This window comes from Schistocerca nitens, chromosome 9, assembly GCF_023898315.1.
Source record: "Schistocerca nitens isolate TAMUIC-IGC-003100 chromosome 9, iqSchNite1.1, whole genome shotgun sequence".
Taxonomy (NCBI): Eukaryota; Metazoa; Arthropoda; class Insecta; order Orthoptera; family Acrididae; genus Schistocerca; species Schistocerca nitens.
Genome location: NC_064622.1, coordinates 301826118 through 301844131, shown reverse-complemented (window position 1 = coordinate 301844131; position 18014 = coordinate 301826118). Strand labels below are relative to the sequence as shown.

Below are 18014 nucleotides of genomic sequence, written 5' to 3'. Positions count from 1 at the left end.
AAAGGTGCTGAAACTGTAACTGTAAAAACAAGTGAACAAGAAGACATGCACTAAACTGTTGTTCTTTCATGTTGTGCTGATGGTACTAAACTTAATCCAATGATCATTTTCAAGTGCAAAACAATGCTGCCACGTGTGGTTGTTCACATACATGACAAGGGTTGTATGGACGAGTTTGTTATGAAATCTTGGATTAGCAGAGTGTGGACAGAAGGAAAGATGCTTTATTGAAGAAGAGTTCTCTTCTTGTGCTAGATTAGTTTAATAGTCATTTGAAAAATTCTGTGAAAGAGATACTGAGACAGGGATATACAGAGCTTGCTATCACTCCAGGAGTACTTATTTCACAATTGCAACCTCTTAATGTCTCAATAAATAAACCAATTAAAACATCTATGAGAGACGAATGGAATAAATGGATGATGGTTGAAACCCTGCATGAATTCACGCCAAATGGAGCTCTAAAAGACTTACAATCAAACAAGTGTAACAGTGGATAAAACAGTCATGGTTTAGAGTGAGAGAAGACATTATCATTAAATGTTTCAATAATTGTGGCGTAAGTAATGCTCTCAATAGCAGGGAAGACCATCTCATACATGAAGAGGACAACAAAGAGGAAGAAAATAAAAATGTTCAGATGACAATTATCAAGGATTTTTAATTTATAAACAAACTTTTTTTAGTCTCGCTTTGCAATCTAATAGTAAAAATGGTAAACATATTATTTTTTTTAAAATTTCTTAAAAATTAAAGTTCGTCTTACACTCTGTACCATCTTATAGTCCATAAAATACGATAATCTATTGAGGTGTATATCTGCAACACAGCCCCATAATTCACTACCATAATTTAGATAAGGATATATTGTTCCATAGTAAACAGTTTTGATAGTAGGTTGTAACTATTTTTGCTAGGTGACTGAGTAGATATACTCCACTACTACTCTTCCCACATACAAAATTAATATGATTTCATCATTTCAAGTTTTCACCTAAGTGTAGGTCTAAGAATTGGCAGCTGTTAGTGTCCATTGCTTCAATTCCATATACATTATTTATAGAGGTACAGTTCAAGTTAACTGTCTTAAATGATAATAATTATGATTTGTTAACATTTACGTTTAGGTCTTATTCATGAAATTACTTAATTATATATATTACCCTAACTGTTCCAGAAGATGTAAGTTCACAGGTATTTTTGCCAAAAACAAGAGAGATGCATCATCTGCATAACTCACTATTTTGGAATTTTGTGGCTGGGTGACATCAGTCACATAGACTAAGAAGAGAAAGGGGCCAAGAATTGATCCCCGTGGGATTCCATGTTTCACTAAAAGACTGGGAGATTGCAACTCGGTTATTAATTTGATAGGTTAGCTTTCCGCATTGCTTCCTGTTTGACAGGTATTTGGTTAGCAGTAATATTGCTGAATCTTTTAAGCTTCATGCCTGAAGTTTCTTTATTAATAGGTCATGTTTAACTGAATCAAATGCTTTAAAAGATCAATAAATTTACCCCCTTGCCAAATTTCCTTCATTTAGTACACTGCATATACTACGTAAAAATTCAGAGATTGCTGTAATGGTACTGTGGTTTTTCTTGAAACCATGTTGAGTTTCAGTTAGCAGATTACTTTTTGTGAAATAGTCACTGATTGTGAGAGCAAAAAATATTCAAAGACTTGCTAAAATGGGGATTTATAAAATTGGCCTTAAGTTGTCAACCTGTTTTTTGAATCCTTTCTTACATAGTGGTTTAACGATGCATGTTTTTAATGAGTCAAGGTAGGTGTTTTCCATAACACAGCAGTTAATGAGATAGGTAATAGGTTTAACTAATTCCTTGTGACACTTCTTAACTAGGGCATGAGATATCTCATCACAGCCAGCTGAGTGCTTGGTCTGTAATGTGTTGATTATTCAAGTTAATTTATGTTCACTTACAGTTCTGAATGCAAGGGTTATACCTTGGGGTGACCAAACGTTTCATCTGACTGTTCTGATCAACAGGTTGAGCTGTAATACCTTTGTTGTTGAGTCTTCTATTAATTTTCCCTCATGCACTATGCTTGTTTCTTCCACATTCATGTATGTGGTGCTTCCCAGTATGGATTAATGAGCTTCCAAGATGCTTTGCTCACATTATCATATTTAATGACTGAACCACTGTGAACATTTTTTCTGAAATTCAAAAGCTGTGTTTTAATCATTTTCATGGCTTTTAAATACTTTTCCTTGAGAATGACATCCTTGTTAGATCTATAAAATAAGTAGAGGTCAATACCATTCTGCTTGAGTTTAATCAGACTACTGGGTAGTTTCTGCTTTTGATTCTTTCTGTGTGTTAAAGTCCTTTTAACATATTTAAATGGGCAGCAATGATTATAATGTCTCAGAATTGTTTTATAGAATTCATCCCTTTTATTGTTTGAGCCATTTACCTTATAAATACTGTTCAATTCCTACTGGGCTAGTTTATGTTTGAGATGGTTTGTATTATGATTGTTCAGGATTCATTTCTGTCAGTAACATTTGTTGTTTCTGCTGTGTTTATACCCACATACTCAACAGACTGAAAATAATGGTCCAAGTCCTGAAATTCTGTATTGCTGTGTTTAACAATGTAGCATGTTTACTGATTATGATTAAATCTGTCCTGCTGGCGGCAAAGTCTGTCACTCTCGTATCAGTGCCTATTATGTTTACAAGGTTTATGAATTCAGTATATCCATCAGCCTCAAGTTAGTCATGTTCTTGGAGTCTGAATTAATATTTAGATCCCAAAATATAGAAAAATTACTGGAGCCACTTAGGCTAAATAGGGAGCTAAGACTATTGAAAAAGTGCATACATCTGCATTTGGTGGGTAATAAATTCCTGTTACTTTGTGGTTCATGTAATTACTACAAGAGTAATTCCAGTAATTTCCAGGTTTCTTTCACTGTTGTGTTCATCCAGGAATGATATTTTTGAAGTAATTAGAGTATCTTGAACAAAAATAGCCATCACCTTTTTGCTGCTGCCTACAGTAGCTGTTAGCTATAACACAACACTCTAATTTACACAAGTTTAATTCCTCAGTTTTAAGACCACATTCAGTAATCACAATCACATGTTCAGTAACGAAAACTTGTGAAAGGGGTGGTTTATTTCACAGGTACTGAATATTTATGTGCATCAGTTTCGTAGCGTGTTCCATATGTGCTACATTACTGAATTGTTCAGACCAAAACTGTTTGGACCAACCTGGCACTCACAAAAAACCTTGTCTACAGTAATAAGCATATTAATTCTTTTGTTCCATACTACTTCTTTGTCTGATGTGTGAGACTGGAGGCTAATTTGTTCATTTATTAGGTGTGCTACTTTGGATCTTCCCTTCCATCTGAAGACTCAGTTCACTCAGTATGGAATCCCCAAAACATGCTGTTCAGAATACCTCTTGAATATGGTGGGGGCACTGACGAGAACCAAAGGGTAGCCTGTTGCTGTCCAGACTGTCAGTAATGAAAACTTTTTGCCTTTGTCAAGAGGCAGCTGAAAGTATGTGCTCCAAGATCAATTTTAGAAAATAGTTTTTCTCCTGAAAGTTTAGAAAACAAATTCAATTCATCTGGATAAGGCAAGAGATTAGAATCAATGTCCACTTTTGCATTAATGGTTTGGTTGAAGTCTCCACAGAACTGGACAGATCTCAAGCTTCATAGCTGTGCTGATGGTGAAGCCCTATCAGTATAGGAAATAGGGGAGAAAATCTGTTGTTCTAATCTCTCTAGTTCAGTCTTAACCTCATCCATATTGTGTATGTAAACTGAAGTTGGAGGGATGGGTGAGAGTGGGGGTGGAGGAAAGCAAAGGGAAGGAACTGTTGATGTCAGCTACATTGGGACAGTATGCTAAATTGTTGGCAATGAATGAAAATGTGTGCTGGACTGGGATTTGAACCTGGGATCTCCTGTATACTATGCAGTTGCACTAACCACTGTGCTATCCAGAACACAGTTTTTATCATAACTGCAGTGACTATTTCAGCACACCTCTTGACTGACCCCTACTCACATCCAGCACCACCTATCCACAGCCCTTGTCCATGTCCGCTATGCTCACTACTCAGAGATTCCCTCAATAGGTCAGACATATTTGTACATCAGCACTGAAAATGGTGGATTCATTGCCCATCTAGGTGAATCAATTATATGAATGTGTGGTGTCTGCTCTTTTGCACACGTTCAAAAGAACAGACGCCACACATTCATATAGCTGATCAACCTAGATGGGCAATGAATCCACCTTCTTCAGTGCAGATGTACAAATACATCTGTCCTCCTACAGGAATCTGTTAGTAGTGAGCATGGTGGACATGGACAGGGGCTACAGATAGGTGGTGCTGGATGCAAGTGTTGGTCAGGCAGTGGTTAATGCAATGCCTAGTAAGCAGAGATCCCAGATTCGAATCACAGTCTGGCACACATTTTCATTTATCGCCGCTGATTCTGCATAATATCCCATTGCAACTGACATCAGTAATCCCTTTCCTTTCCTTTCCTTTCTCCCTCCTCCACTTTCAATTTACATATAATATAACACAGCTGTGGAGTCTGTGTGCTGTCTGTTCTTTCGGACATGCTTGAAAGAACAGGCACCATGCATTCCTATCATCCTTCCTTTCCAACAAAATCAGGAAAGCTTCATAAAATTGTGGACTTCCTATTGGCTTTAAGACAATGTGGCTTGAAAGTCAGGAAAAATATTTTTTTTTAATTCAAAAACATAATGGTTTTTTACTGTTAACATATAAGAAGTCTTTATAATAAAATTTGGAACTGTGAGAAGTTTTTTCCTGACAACACAATTAAAAATATGTATTTTAAGTATATTCATTGCTGTACACAGTTTTAGTTACATTTCCTTATACATTTTTCATCAATGGCAAGAACTTTTCTCAATGTTATTGAACACAATTTACCAAACAACTTGCTTGCCAAAATAACATTCTGCTTGGAGAGCACTATTCCATCTACTCTTGTACTGTGTTCACACCCGAATCTCTGAAACTGATACTGTTTGCTCCATCAGATTCCAGACAATTTAGGTCCACTATGCAATTCATCCTTCTGTATGTGCCTAAAACATATTTTATCCTAAATAGCTTAAATTTGTTGTTTCAGGGAGAAAAAGCTATTACAGTATTTCTGAAAATACTGAACTTACAGGATACAGTAACATGTTTGATTTTCTGAGTTAACAGGCTCCTGCTGGTGGTTGGAAGTGCAAGCTTGGGCAGTTGCCTAGGGGATCAGTGCTCTGTAGTACACTATCTGGCAGCTGGGGAAATGCGATCTTTCCCCTTTCGGTCTGGCAGTCAGTTCATAGACAACCTGCACTGCATCTTCAGCTTCTCAGCACCCACGGATCATCATCTGACAATGGCAGTGTCTGACCTTGATATGGCACCACCCTCAACTGATATGAATGGCAAGACTTCATGTGTCAACGATGTGCTCACCATCTATGACCTGACTGGTGGACAGTTACAAGCCATTGGCAGGTGTGTCTTCCAATTTTACACCCATCTCTCAAGTACTGTTTGACCAGTTTCCCAAATTTTAAAACTTTCTGATATTTGTTATGTGTTTTTATCACTTCTAACTTTTGATGACAACTGCAACAGACAAACAGAGTAGCCAGAAAAAATCAAAACTGGGAGAATTTGTAAAACTTGGTAATAACTAAAAATTACTTAGAATACAGCAAGCTATACTCATAGACCCAGCAAATACCTCAGTCAAAAATGATTGTCATAATTTGTTGTTACCACATGTACCCACATGCTCAAATTATGTTTTCTTCTAAAATTTCAAACAAAACATTTACTTAAGTTTACACAGATCAGTAATACTGACCAACTTGTTACATAAATAATGAGACCAAATAATTGAAAATGTAAACCAAATTAATACATGGCCTGACAACTTATATGATGTACACTTGTTGCAGCTGTTGTGGAAACAATGCTACTGTGAATCCAGAGTTTGTCCTGTCTTCAAATGTTGCTGTGGTGAGCTTTGTCTCTAATGAGAGCTCTACACCACGCAGGTTCACTTTAACTCTGGGAGTTGTACAGCAAATGCAGCAAGTGCAGCAGAATGGATCTACTTCTGAAGGACAGAAAGAAGTAGAGACAGGAACAGAAGAAGGACAAGGAAATGGAGAAGAAGGAGAAGGAAATGGTGAAGAAGAAGGAACAGGAGAAGAAGAGACCACAACAGAGACTGCTGAAGGAGAAGAGGAGACTGTGACAGAGACTGGAGATGGAGAAGGGGAGGAAGGAAGTGAAGAAGGGGAAGGGGAAGGGGAAGGAGATGGGGAAGGGGAAGGGGAAGGGGAAGGGGAGGGCAATGAGGATGAGGAAGCAACTGGTGAGAGTCAGAGGAGGGGCAAAGCTGTGCCAAAGAGCTCAGCCATAGCTCCAGGTCAAGGGTCAGTCAATGCTTCAGTTCAGCAAAGAGCCACAAGAAAAGCCAGTAAGCAACAAGATTTGAGGTGGAATGCCACAGATAAACCTAGACAGAAAAGAATCAAGCATAAGAAGCGCCAAACAGCACATACAAAGTAAGTAATTCATATAAGCAACACAGTTATTTTGTACAAACTCATTATTTTTACAAAAAGACTTGAATCTTGTGAAAGCTCTGTTGTTATTTTTGTTAAATGACAGACTAAGCTAAACACAAATATTGTGTGAGAAATTAGAGTATCAATTGTTTCAAATAACTTTATATGTATAACAAACTAGCAGATCATCTATTCATTTCAAAAACAGTAGAATATGTTTGAACACAACAGTACCATCCAACCAAAATGTAATTCATTTTTGAGCTAGAACATTGACAATGGCCACCATTACCAGCTAATAATTCAACCACTTTGAGAACACATTATTAATTACAGTTACTTCAAAGCATAGATACTTTACCATTGATGTATGCACACTTATCATGCAAACTTGCCTGAAACTTGAAATTATATCCAGGGTTCTACTCTTGTTTTAATGATAGTGACTATGTGGGGACGTGAAAGTACCTCCCATCCTAGAATATTGCTCAAGTGTTTAGCCCAAACCAAATAGGACTAAAGCATGACATTTAATGCATACAAAGAAGGGCAGCATAAATGTTCATATGTTTGTTTGCTTCATCAAAGTATATCACAGAAATGCTGAAAGCTCTGAACTGGCATGATACTGAGAACAGACCTCAGCTGTCCTGTGAAAGCCTACTTACAAAGTTTCAGGAACCAGTATTATGTGATGGTGTCTACGAATATACCACAGCCTCCTACATATCATTCCCATAGGGAAAAGACAAGATTAGGCCAATTACAACACAAGTAGAGGAATTTAAGCAGTCATTTTTTCCACACTCTATTAGCAAATGGAACAGGAGGAAACCCTGATATGTGGTATACTGTGGAGAACCCTCTGTAGGCTACTTCACAGTGGCTTATAGACAGAACATTCTGTACCATGTTAAAGCAGGTGAAGAATGTGTAGAACTGAAATACTGAATTCCGTTTCCAAAACTTTCCTCACAAGGGAAATTTAGAAATGTTTTTACAAAGATGACATATGCACATACAACAGAATTACTAGTGTAAAAAAAGCAACAGTAATTGCTAAATCTCAGCAAAGCTCTAGGAGCTGACAGACTTTTTCAAGTGGTATAAAAAATCTGAAAGTGATGTAATGATTACAAGCTTGAACATAATTTACAGGAGATTTCATGAACACAGAATGATTATCAGAAACTAGAAGAGAAAACTGGTTACATCCTTCTACAGAAAAATAAGAACAGATCCATAAAATAATGTCATATATCATTCATCTTCACCTTTACTGGAAATATGGAACATGTTATTAACAACCAACTTGAAACAAGGCAACAAACATGGACTTTTAAGGAACTGATAATATGACAAAGAATTTGTTTGTTTAAGGTATGATATCCCAATACCCCCAGTTAAAGATAATCCAGTGGATCAAGTATTTCTAGTCTTTGCTGTATTTCTAGATTTGCAGAAAGCATTTGACTTAGGACCACATCTATGCTAATTATCAAATGTATGTTCATATGTGATATCAAATAAAATTTGTGACTGAATTGAGGATTTTTTGGTAGGGAGGACACAACAACTTGTCTTTGGTGAAGAGTCATCAACAGATGTAGAAACAACATTGGGTGTGCCCCAGGGAAGTGGGAACATCTGCTGTTCATTTTGTATATTAATGACCTTGCAGACAATATTAATAATAACTTTACACTTTTTGCAGATGATGCAGTTGTCTGTAATGAAGTACAGTCTGAATGAAACTGTATAATTATTCAGTCAGATCTTGGTAAAATTTCAAATTAGTGAGGCTTTAAACATTCACAAAATGAAAAACCATATTATCTTATGACTATAATGTCACTGAGTCACAGTTGGAATTTGTTAACTCATAGAAACGTCTAGGTGCAACTCTTTGTAGGGATATGAGATGGAATGAGCACATCTGCTCAGTTGTGGATAAACCAGACTTTGGCTTATTGGTGAAAAACTGGGGAAATGCAGTCAGCCAACAAAGGCAACCCATCTTAAAATGCTGCTCAAGAGTGGTGGACCCTAACTAAATAGAACTAACAGGGATTACTGAATGTATAGAGAGAAGGGCAGCACCAATGCCCACAGGTTTGTTTCATCCTTGAAAGAGTGTCAAAAAGATGCTGAAGAAACTGAACTGATCAACACCTGAAGACAGACATAAACTATCCTAAGAAAGCCTACTTACAAAGTTTCAAGAACCACCTTTAAATGATGACTCTAAGAATATACTACAAACCTCTAGCCATGGTTTCTGTAGGAATTGTGTTGCCAAGATTATATTAATTACTGCACACAGTAATTCTCTCCACACTCAGTACATGAATGGAATGTGAAAACGACCATTATAACTGGTACAATGGGACATACCCTCTGCCATACACTTCTCAGTGGTTTTCAGAGTATAGATGTAGATGTGGATTTAGGAGATATTAATGTGCTGTACAGGGTATCTAGCCAGGTTTGTAACTAGACTGAGAACATCATAACAGTCTTAATGAAGACCAGACTCTTTCGCTTAAGACAGAAGTAAGATTCTGATGTGCCCTTTGATATGTGATGGAACCATTACTAATCATATCATATATTAATAACTCAACAGGTAGCATTGACGGCAAATCCAGCTTGCCCACCCTTCACCTTCTAACCCACCTGATATACCAGAAATCTCCACAACAATTCCATCACACAGGTTGTGACTGTATCAAAACCAAGTTTATGCTCAGTAGTTTTCTCACCATACAGCAGCAGCAGCCCCCCCCCCCCCCCCCCCCCGCAAGCAGCTGGTTACTGGCCACAAACAACTCACCAACTTTGTCAGGTGTCATATGACCAGGTGAACATGGCACTATGATTTTGTTTACCAACTGTCATTTTCTGATTTGAAATTTTTTTATGTTGCAGTTAGATATTGGATTTTGCTTGATCAAAACTAATGAAAATTGTTCAAAAGTTGTGTAACAGATTTACAAGTGGAAAAAAGTCTAACATTTGCAACATAGTGTTTGCTCTGGGTTTGACAGAGCAGCAAGGGAGCTCAGAACACTTGCACTGTGTGGAGCGAGTGCTTGCAAAACACATCAGCAAAGGGTTTTACTGTTTCAAGAAATGTCATTCATTCTGTCATGATTCATTTTCTACATTCTGGAAGTCTCGATAACTGAAATATGTGATGACCCATGAACATTTAACCATAATACACAACTTACATTCAATAGACAAGATTCAGAAGTTTGGTGTAATAGTACAACAGGCTCTAACAAAAATCAAAGGAGTGACTATTAATGCAATTTAGCTTGAATGTCATCATTTTTCCCACTGAGAATTCCTATGCAGTATTGTTACTTGAGTCTAGTTATGACATCTTTATGTTAACTACTTAAGAGGTTCAGCCATAAGAAAAAACGTCTCCTTGAGCAAAGTGCAGTCTGGATATAATATTTTGCAGCTGGTGGCTCAATAAGGATGTTGTACACTTCAAAACCCTCCCCAGGGTTGTGTCTGTTGCAGCTGTTATTTGTTGCCAACAACTAAGAACAATAATTCAGCTTGAGTAAGTCTGTTTTAAAAAAACAGGAAGTACTTTAACATGAGCATGCCTATAACAGCATGAATGAATATGATATTATTGATCTGGACTTCAAACTGGTCTGCATTTATTTGTTGTCCTGTGTCAAACTGAAACAGTGTCCAAGCTTGGCATATGATAGTTATAATTTAGTTATTGACTTTGGATCTGACTGACTGTAGCTCTGTCATGAAACAGCTAAGAATCTGGCCTTCAGCAAGACTGAAAGCATGATGCACAGCAGCCATCGCTTCAGAAGCAAACACATACCTCAGTGGCACTGAAGTGCTGCAGTGATTGTGTCTTCCTTATTGCCCCAGTGGTGGCTACAACCAATAAACTGCAATGTAAAAGACAAGATTAGCTGCAATTTCTGCATGGAATGATCTCCCCAGACTCAAAAGCATAAAGTGATGTGCCAATGTCACACCTTATAAAGAAAATAACTGAGGTTATTCAAACTGACAGGGATGTATCAAGTGAATTTGTCAGTATATTGAAATGTCATCCAGGATATAATTCAGCAGTCACACCATAGCCAAATATATTCTACATTGTTGCCAAGTTTCAGTTATTCATTCCACCAATGTGAAGCCTGGCGCAGAAGTGAGCACCTTCTGTGTCTGAAAGACACGAATGAGGCCTGAATACCAAAAGTATATGTCAATGGATTTTTTTCACATTTCTGAACTACAGCATAGTTACTAATAATACTCAGATGCTCCAACTGCAAATTAAACATCATAAATCAGTAAATGTCACAATTACTTCTGTTTTTCTGTCATAAGCACATTGTAAGCTGAAAAACTAATTCACTGAATGCCATACACATGTCTGGAGTGTCTCAAGTGATTATTCTGGACACATTATGACAAAGTAACACATCTTTTGATAATTGCAGACTTTGAAAATGTTTCTCTTAAGAGTGCTGTTGTTGGCATCATCTGCGAAACAGAGGGGCACAAATGACAGGAAAGTCCAGGTCCAAGGAGAGACTTCATAAGCTATAAATAATGTTACATTCCAAACCAAGAATTAGCTCAAAAGTAGGCTCAAAAAGCTGTGTAACAATTGACATCAGTGAATATGCACAGTGTTGTTTCAATTTGAGCTGCTGCTAAAATGAAAGGAGAAGCAATTGTCACCAGGACAAGGAATAAGGAACAAGAAGTGTAGACAGTATATATATATACGAGGGCTATCCACAAAGTACATTACGTTTTGGAATTAAAAATAAATAAAGTATTGGAATTTTTTTTTATTATATACAGATGAAAGCCACACTTAAATACTACTTTTCTACATAGTTGCCATTTAAATTAAGGCACTTATCATAGCGATGGACGAGCTTGGAAATTCCTTCGTCATAAAATTCGGCCGCCTGCGCCTTCAACCACATGGTTACCTCTTCTTGAAGCTGTGCGTCGTCATCAAAATGCTGCATAGCCAACCACTTCTTCATTGCTGGGAATAAGTGGAAGTCACTCAGTGCCAGGTCAGGACTGTACGGCAGATGAGGAAACAACTCCCACTTAAAAGATTCGAGAACTTCACGAGTGGCATTTGCCGTGTGGACCCGGGCGTTGTCGTGAATCAGCAAGATCTTTGAGCCCAACTTTCCCCTGCGCTTGTTTTGAATTGCTCTTCTGAGGTTTTGCAGAGTTTTTCAATACCTTTGAGAGTTTATTGTAGTGCCTCTTTCCAGGAAATCCACAAAAATCCCACCTTTTCTGTCCCAAAAGAAGAGGTAACCACATGGTTGAAGGCGCAGGCGGCTGAATTTTACGACGAAGGAATTTCCAAGCTCATCCATCGCTACAATAAGTGCCTTAATTTAAATGGCAGCTATGTAGAAAAGTAGTATTTAAGTGTGGCTTTCATCTGTATATAATAAAAAAAAATTCCAATACTTTATTTATTTTTAATTCCAAAACGTAATGTACTTTGTGGATAGCCCTCGTATATATTTTGAAAGAATGACAAGTATCTACTCATAATGATTACAGTATAACCACTGTTGATGTTTTGTCAGTAAAAGCAAAGAGTGTCCATGTTGAAGAGCTTTTCAACTTGCATTATGTTTAAGACAGAGAGATCTGAGGTAACAATGCATTCACCATGCTGAGCGCTGTGCTAATTTTCTATGCAGTGCTTCACAGTGAGTACACAGTGTCATTAACTGAGTCCCTGAAAGTATCATTTATAAATGATGTCTCTATCCTGCTATAATACTCAGATGAGAATTATCAGGATGTAATATGATGGCATAGATGGGTAGACAGTTCTAGTACTCACAGAGGCTACCTAAACATTGTTGAATCATGACACTAAACTGACACTGTATCAGATTATAGCTCAGATTTATTTTATGCTCGTGGAAGAGTTGCTCAGTAGTAGGCAAATAGCCTCCACACCCTAGTATCTCACACATAAGACAGACCCATAATATACCAATTAATCACAGTGAAATGCCTTTCTGCCTTTCTGGCAGCATTTATTTTTTCTTCTTTTTCTTTTTTCTTCTTTTACAGTAAATCATCACCTCATTTTGGAAGTGATAAACAATTGTTACAGTCTACCACACCATAATTCACACCCACTCCCTCCGTGGCCAACGACAACAATAACCAGCGATGTTTCTTAAAATATGGCACTGGACGCAGTTTTATAGCTACCTTCTTGTTGTCAGCTTTTTTGAGTGGTTATTCCATTGTTACTCTGAAGATGAATACGAAAGGTAAATACTAATATTGTATTGTGGTGAACATCGAGTGTTTCCATTCTTCCAGCTCTACCATTCAAAATGCAGTGAAAATGAATGACATCAATGTGCTTATGACTGATAAACAATACAGGGTGTATGAAAAAGAATCATCCAATTGGGCATGTATATATTGTTCCCACACTGCAACGAGCATATCTTGAGTTACAGCTTCCACAGCTGCTGTCATGAAATGTCTCAGTTCATTCATTGTTGTTGGTAATGGAGGCACATAAATAGAGTCTTTTGTAAATTCCCACAAGAAGTAATCACATACAGTCAGGTCCAGTGACCATGGAGGAGAGTAAAGTAAGGCTGAATCATTTGGTCCAGTGCAACTGATCCATCGTTCAGTAATCCTTTGATTTAAAAATTCCTGCACTTCCAGGTGCCAGTGTGGTGGTGCCCCATCCTGTTAGTAAATGAAGTTGCTCAAATCAGTCTGCAGTTGTGGAAAAAGAAAGTTTTCAAGCATATCGAGATATGTGCTTCCTGTAACTGTTCTCAGCAGAGAAAAATGGATTATATACCTTTTCCTGTGAAACTGTGCGAAACACATTACATTTTCGAGAGTCCCTCTTCTGTTGAACAACTTCATGTGGTTGCTCCATACCCCATATTCTCACATTATGAGGGATCACCTTTCCATTTAACCGGAATGTTGCCCCATCACTAAACACTATGCATGGAAGAAAACTGTTGTCCTCCATCTTTCCAAGAACAAAATTACAGAACACCACTCATGTTGTTCGTCACCTTCATGAAGAGCTTGCAGTACATCTACATCTACATCTACATCTATATCCATACTACACAAGCCACCTGACGGTGTGTGGCGGAGAGTACCTTGAGTACCTCTATTGGTTCTCCCTTCTATTCCAGTCTCGTATTGTTCGTGGAAAGAAGGATTGTCGGTATGCCTCTGTGTGGGCTCTAATCTCTCTGATTTTATCCTCATGGTCTCTTCGCGAGGTATATGTAGGATGGAGCATTATACTGCTTGACTCCTTGGTGAAGGTATGTTCTCGAAACTTCAACAAAAGCCCATACCGAGCTACTGAGCATCTCTCCTGCAGAGTCTTCCACTGAAGTTTATCTATCATCTCCGTAACACTTTTGTGATTACTAAATGATTCTGTAATGAAGCGCGCTGCTCTCCGTTGGATCTTCTCTATCTCTTCTATCGACCCTATCTGGTACGGATCCCACACTGCTGAGCAGTATTCAAGCAGTGGGCGAACAAGCGTACTGTAACCTACTTCCTTTGTTTTCGGATTGCATTTCCTTAAGATTCTTCCAATGAATCTCAGTCTGGCATCTGCTTTACCAACGATCAACTTTATATGATCATTCCATTTTAAATCACTCCTAATGCGTACTCCCAGATAATTTATGGAATTAACTGCTTCCAGTTGCTGACCTGCTATATTGTAGCTATGTATTCGCAGCACATTACACTTGTCTACATTGAGATTCAATTGCCATTCCCTGCACCATGCATCAATTCGCTGCAGATCCTCCTGCATTTCAGCACAATTTTCCATTGTTACAACCTCTCGATATACCACAGCATTATCCGCAAAAAGCCTCAGTGAACTTCCAATGTCATAGCTGAATTTTGTATGGTTTAATGTGTAAACATCAACACAACACATGCCAGTTTGACATCGGGGGGATGTTGAGCTGTCGAGCTGCATAGCGAATGAATTTCTTAGGACTCCTTGTGAAACTATGGCAGATGCAATTGATGTCTGTGTCAGACACTCATGGATGGGGTGGCATTTTCCCTTTACACAAACAACCTGTTTCTCAAAATTGTTCATGTCATCATCTAATGCTCTGCGCTGTAGAAGGATCACACCATACCTAGTACAAAAGGCATGCTGAACAGTTACTACTGAGCCGCACTGTACAAAGCATACAACACAAAATGCTCTCTGTTGTTCCACCACCATTTTTACTAGAACTGAAGTAGGCACACACTGCTATTACCTAGCAGTAACCACCTTAAGCCTGAGAGCTTACTCATTCCAACAGTATGTTGTTCATGCACATATCTCAAATAGTGTAATAGTTATGATTTCTCTAAATTGGATGATTCTTTTTGATTTTTCCCTGTATCATAGTAGTAACCAGCAAAGTGTGGCAAACTCGATCAGTCATCTGACAATTACAATCTCAAGTGTTTCATAGGATTTCCTTAGTTGATTTCATTGTGGTCATTATCAGTTTAAATAGAGAAGAGGAAAACATCTGGATTTAAATATATGTCTGTAGTGGGATCTGAAAGTACGGCTACTGTTGCACCAGTATGCAGTTAGTGAGATACCGTTAAGAATGTGAACTTTCTCTCATTGCTTTGGTACAGACTGAGATAGAAAATAGCTGTTATAATTATTTATGTTTAACACATTGCAACCCATTTCAAGTGTGTTTTGATCATCATTTATCATTGAAGATAAATTGTCTTAGTTTAGAGCTGTCTTGTTTATTGTTCATTCCTGGAGTGGCTCCTGGAGTGGATTATTTGGGGGGAAGCAGTGTCAGTGAGTGGCCAGAAATTGATTGCCAGTGGTGCCTTCTGATGGCATGGAGCTGTGTCTCATTGTTTGTCATGACTGAAATCAAGGCTTGTGCAGGTTGCAGATAATGTTTATCCAGTTGTTTTGGTGTGATATTGTGTGATACACTTTTCATAAATCACATGTTCACTTACAGTTTTGGCATCCCATGATTCATCTGCATCCATAGCACACTGGATGAGTGGTTTATGACATTACTCTACTGCACTGCTTAATCTGACACTGATTTTGATGTAATTATTCCACACAGTCATGATCCTTAAATTTGACGAGCATGGTAACAATGAATTAAGAAAAATGAGATTTTCCATTAAATAAATTATGATAGACATTATAATTTACTCATAAAATAACCACCTTGTAGCCTAGGCCAAAATGTTAATTTTCCAATGCTCTATTGCTAATTATGCATGAATTTTCAGGCATTAAAATTCCAAATCAACATCTAATGACCTACAGTAATTCAGCTCCAGTCCTGAAAGTCAGTCGACTATCACTGTTTTGTCAAACACTTTTCAGATGACATTTTATATAGAAATTTTTTCAGACAATATATGTAAAGGGACTTTAATGGCATCCTTTCATTAGTCATTGTCCTGTGATGCTGTAAAACATGTCAAATACTTGTGACTCAAAGTGAAATGTCTATTGATTCAGACAACTAATGGGTAGTATATTTCATAACAGTGGAAGGAATTCTGGAACAAACTGATTACTTAACTAAGGGTAAAATACAGAACTGGTGCAATTACTGTCGTTTTAGTTGCACAGCAGATGGTAATTTGCCTAAGCAGTTATCTGCAGAATTACTGTACTTATCATAAGAATTAATTCTGTCTCTGCTTAGTACAAATGAAATAGGTGCTTTGCATATTGGAATGAACAGATTGATGGGTGTTTCCCTTCCAATGTTAAGGGTTTTTGTTTCATTCTCTGCTTGTTCTTGATGGAGACATGAGAAAATATTGTAAAGATGTTGTTCATAATCACACAAAAGTGCATAGCTTATGGAGTGGGATGAAAGAGGCAGAGCCTCATTAGAGCTGCTAGTCATAAGGAGAGAAGGCAACACCACACTATCTTTAAGGAGTCAGGGCTAGAGTAAGTGTACCAACACTAATGTCATGCAAAACCAGTGGACAGAATGATGCCACACCATTCTCTGAACACATGTACTATTCTGATTATACAGTTGTCACTGTCATCTATTAATGAGGATTACAATATAACTGCTGCTGATGCTTTGTCAATAAATGTGAAAAGCACCTTATAGATGAGAATTTATATTTTCAGTTTGCCTCGATTCTTGTGTTTCATCTTAGTAAATTCCTGAAAGTTTCATGCTAATGAGCCCTTTTAGCTGAGGTGGTTATTCGGGTTGGTTACACCAAACAACACCAATTTAACAGTAGTTTGTTTATTCACCTAAACACATCAAAGGCTCACAAAGAACTGACATGGCAGAACAGCCCAAAGACAATGCTCAGCATCCAAAGACGATGCTCAGAGTCTAGAGACAAACGTATATCAATGCTGGTGTCGACCTCATCGGCGCCACATAGCCCCCCGCCCCCCCCTCCACCGCAGTACGGAATACTCTTGAGAGGGCATCGTTGAAGTGCGCCGGGCGTCGTACTGGGTGTGCTGGTCATGCGGCGACAGGTAGGCCAGTGGTTTGCGGGTGGAACGGAGTGACGACGACGTCTCCGGTGGATGTGGCGAACACACGAAGCATGTCCAGGTCGACGTTGGGTGAGAGGGGAACACATTTCACCAGGTGGCAGGGAATGGCAGAGGTTGTGTCATCATGAGCACTGTATGAAGGGAAACACATGACGAACAGTGTATAATTGCGTAGTATTATTGAGATGTTGTGGATTATGTCCGGTGGGACAGGCACAAACACCTCGAGCGAGGGCATGTTCAAGATGGGGGGGGGGGGGGGGGGGGGGGCGTGAGAAACCTCAACAGGGTGAGGCAGGCAACGGTGGAGAGGTCAAAGCGACCGGCGAAGGGCCCGGCGGCAAGGGCATGATCATAGGTAAGCTCGACATGGGGAACATGTGGTCACTCGGCGGAGTGCGTGAGACAGGAGTACAGGGCGAGGTCGGAGGAGAGCTCGACGATTGGAACTGGAAGTCACTCGACAGAGTGTGTGAGACCGGCATAGCGGGCGAAGTTGGAGGAGAGCTCAACGATTGGAGCTGGAAGTCACTCGATCGAGTGTGTAAGCCCGACATGGAGGGAGTGGTCGGAGCATTGTGAGCCACAACAGTGAGTGGCGTGGTTGTGGCCTGAAGGGGGGGTAGAAGAAGGCTCAACATAGGCTTAAGTCTGTTGAGAGAGACTGTGACAGCTGAATCTTTCATCTGGATGTCATAGGTGTTGGCTGAGTGCCGGAGAACTCGGTACGGCCCGGTATATGGAGGTTGGAGGGGAGCACGGACAAGAGCCGTTAGAGG

At 38.7% G+C, this 18014-nt stretch overlaps 1 protein-coding gene across 3 annotated transcripts in view; it reads left to right on the top strand.

Annotated features, from left to right (window-relative positions):
• Positions 1-6410: 6410 nt before the first annotated feature.
• Positions 6411-18014, top strand: part of LOC126202993 (uncharacterized) — a 42311-nt gene continuing 30707 nt past the window's right edge. For 2 of the 3 annotated variants that reach the window (XR_007540212.1, XR_007540211.1), the window contains exon 1: positions 6411-6614. Coding sequence is in view for 1 of the 3 variants with exons in the window: in XM_049937190.1 (XP_049793147.1) it covers positions 12843-12946 (104 nt within the window). In the remaining 2 variants the exon portion in view is untranslated. Of the gene's footprint in view, positions 6615-12740; positions 12947-18014 lie in introns of all 3 variants that reach the window. The other variant, XM_049937190.1, reaches the window with a different exon arrangement.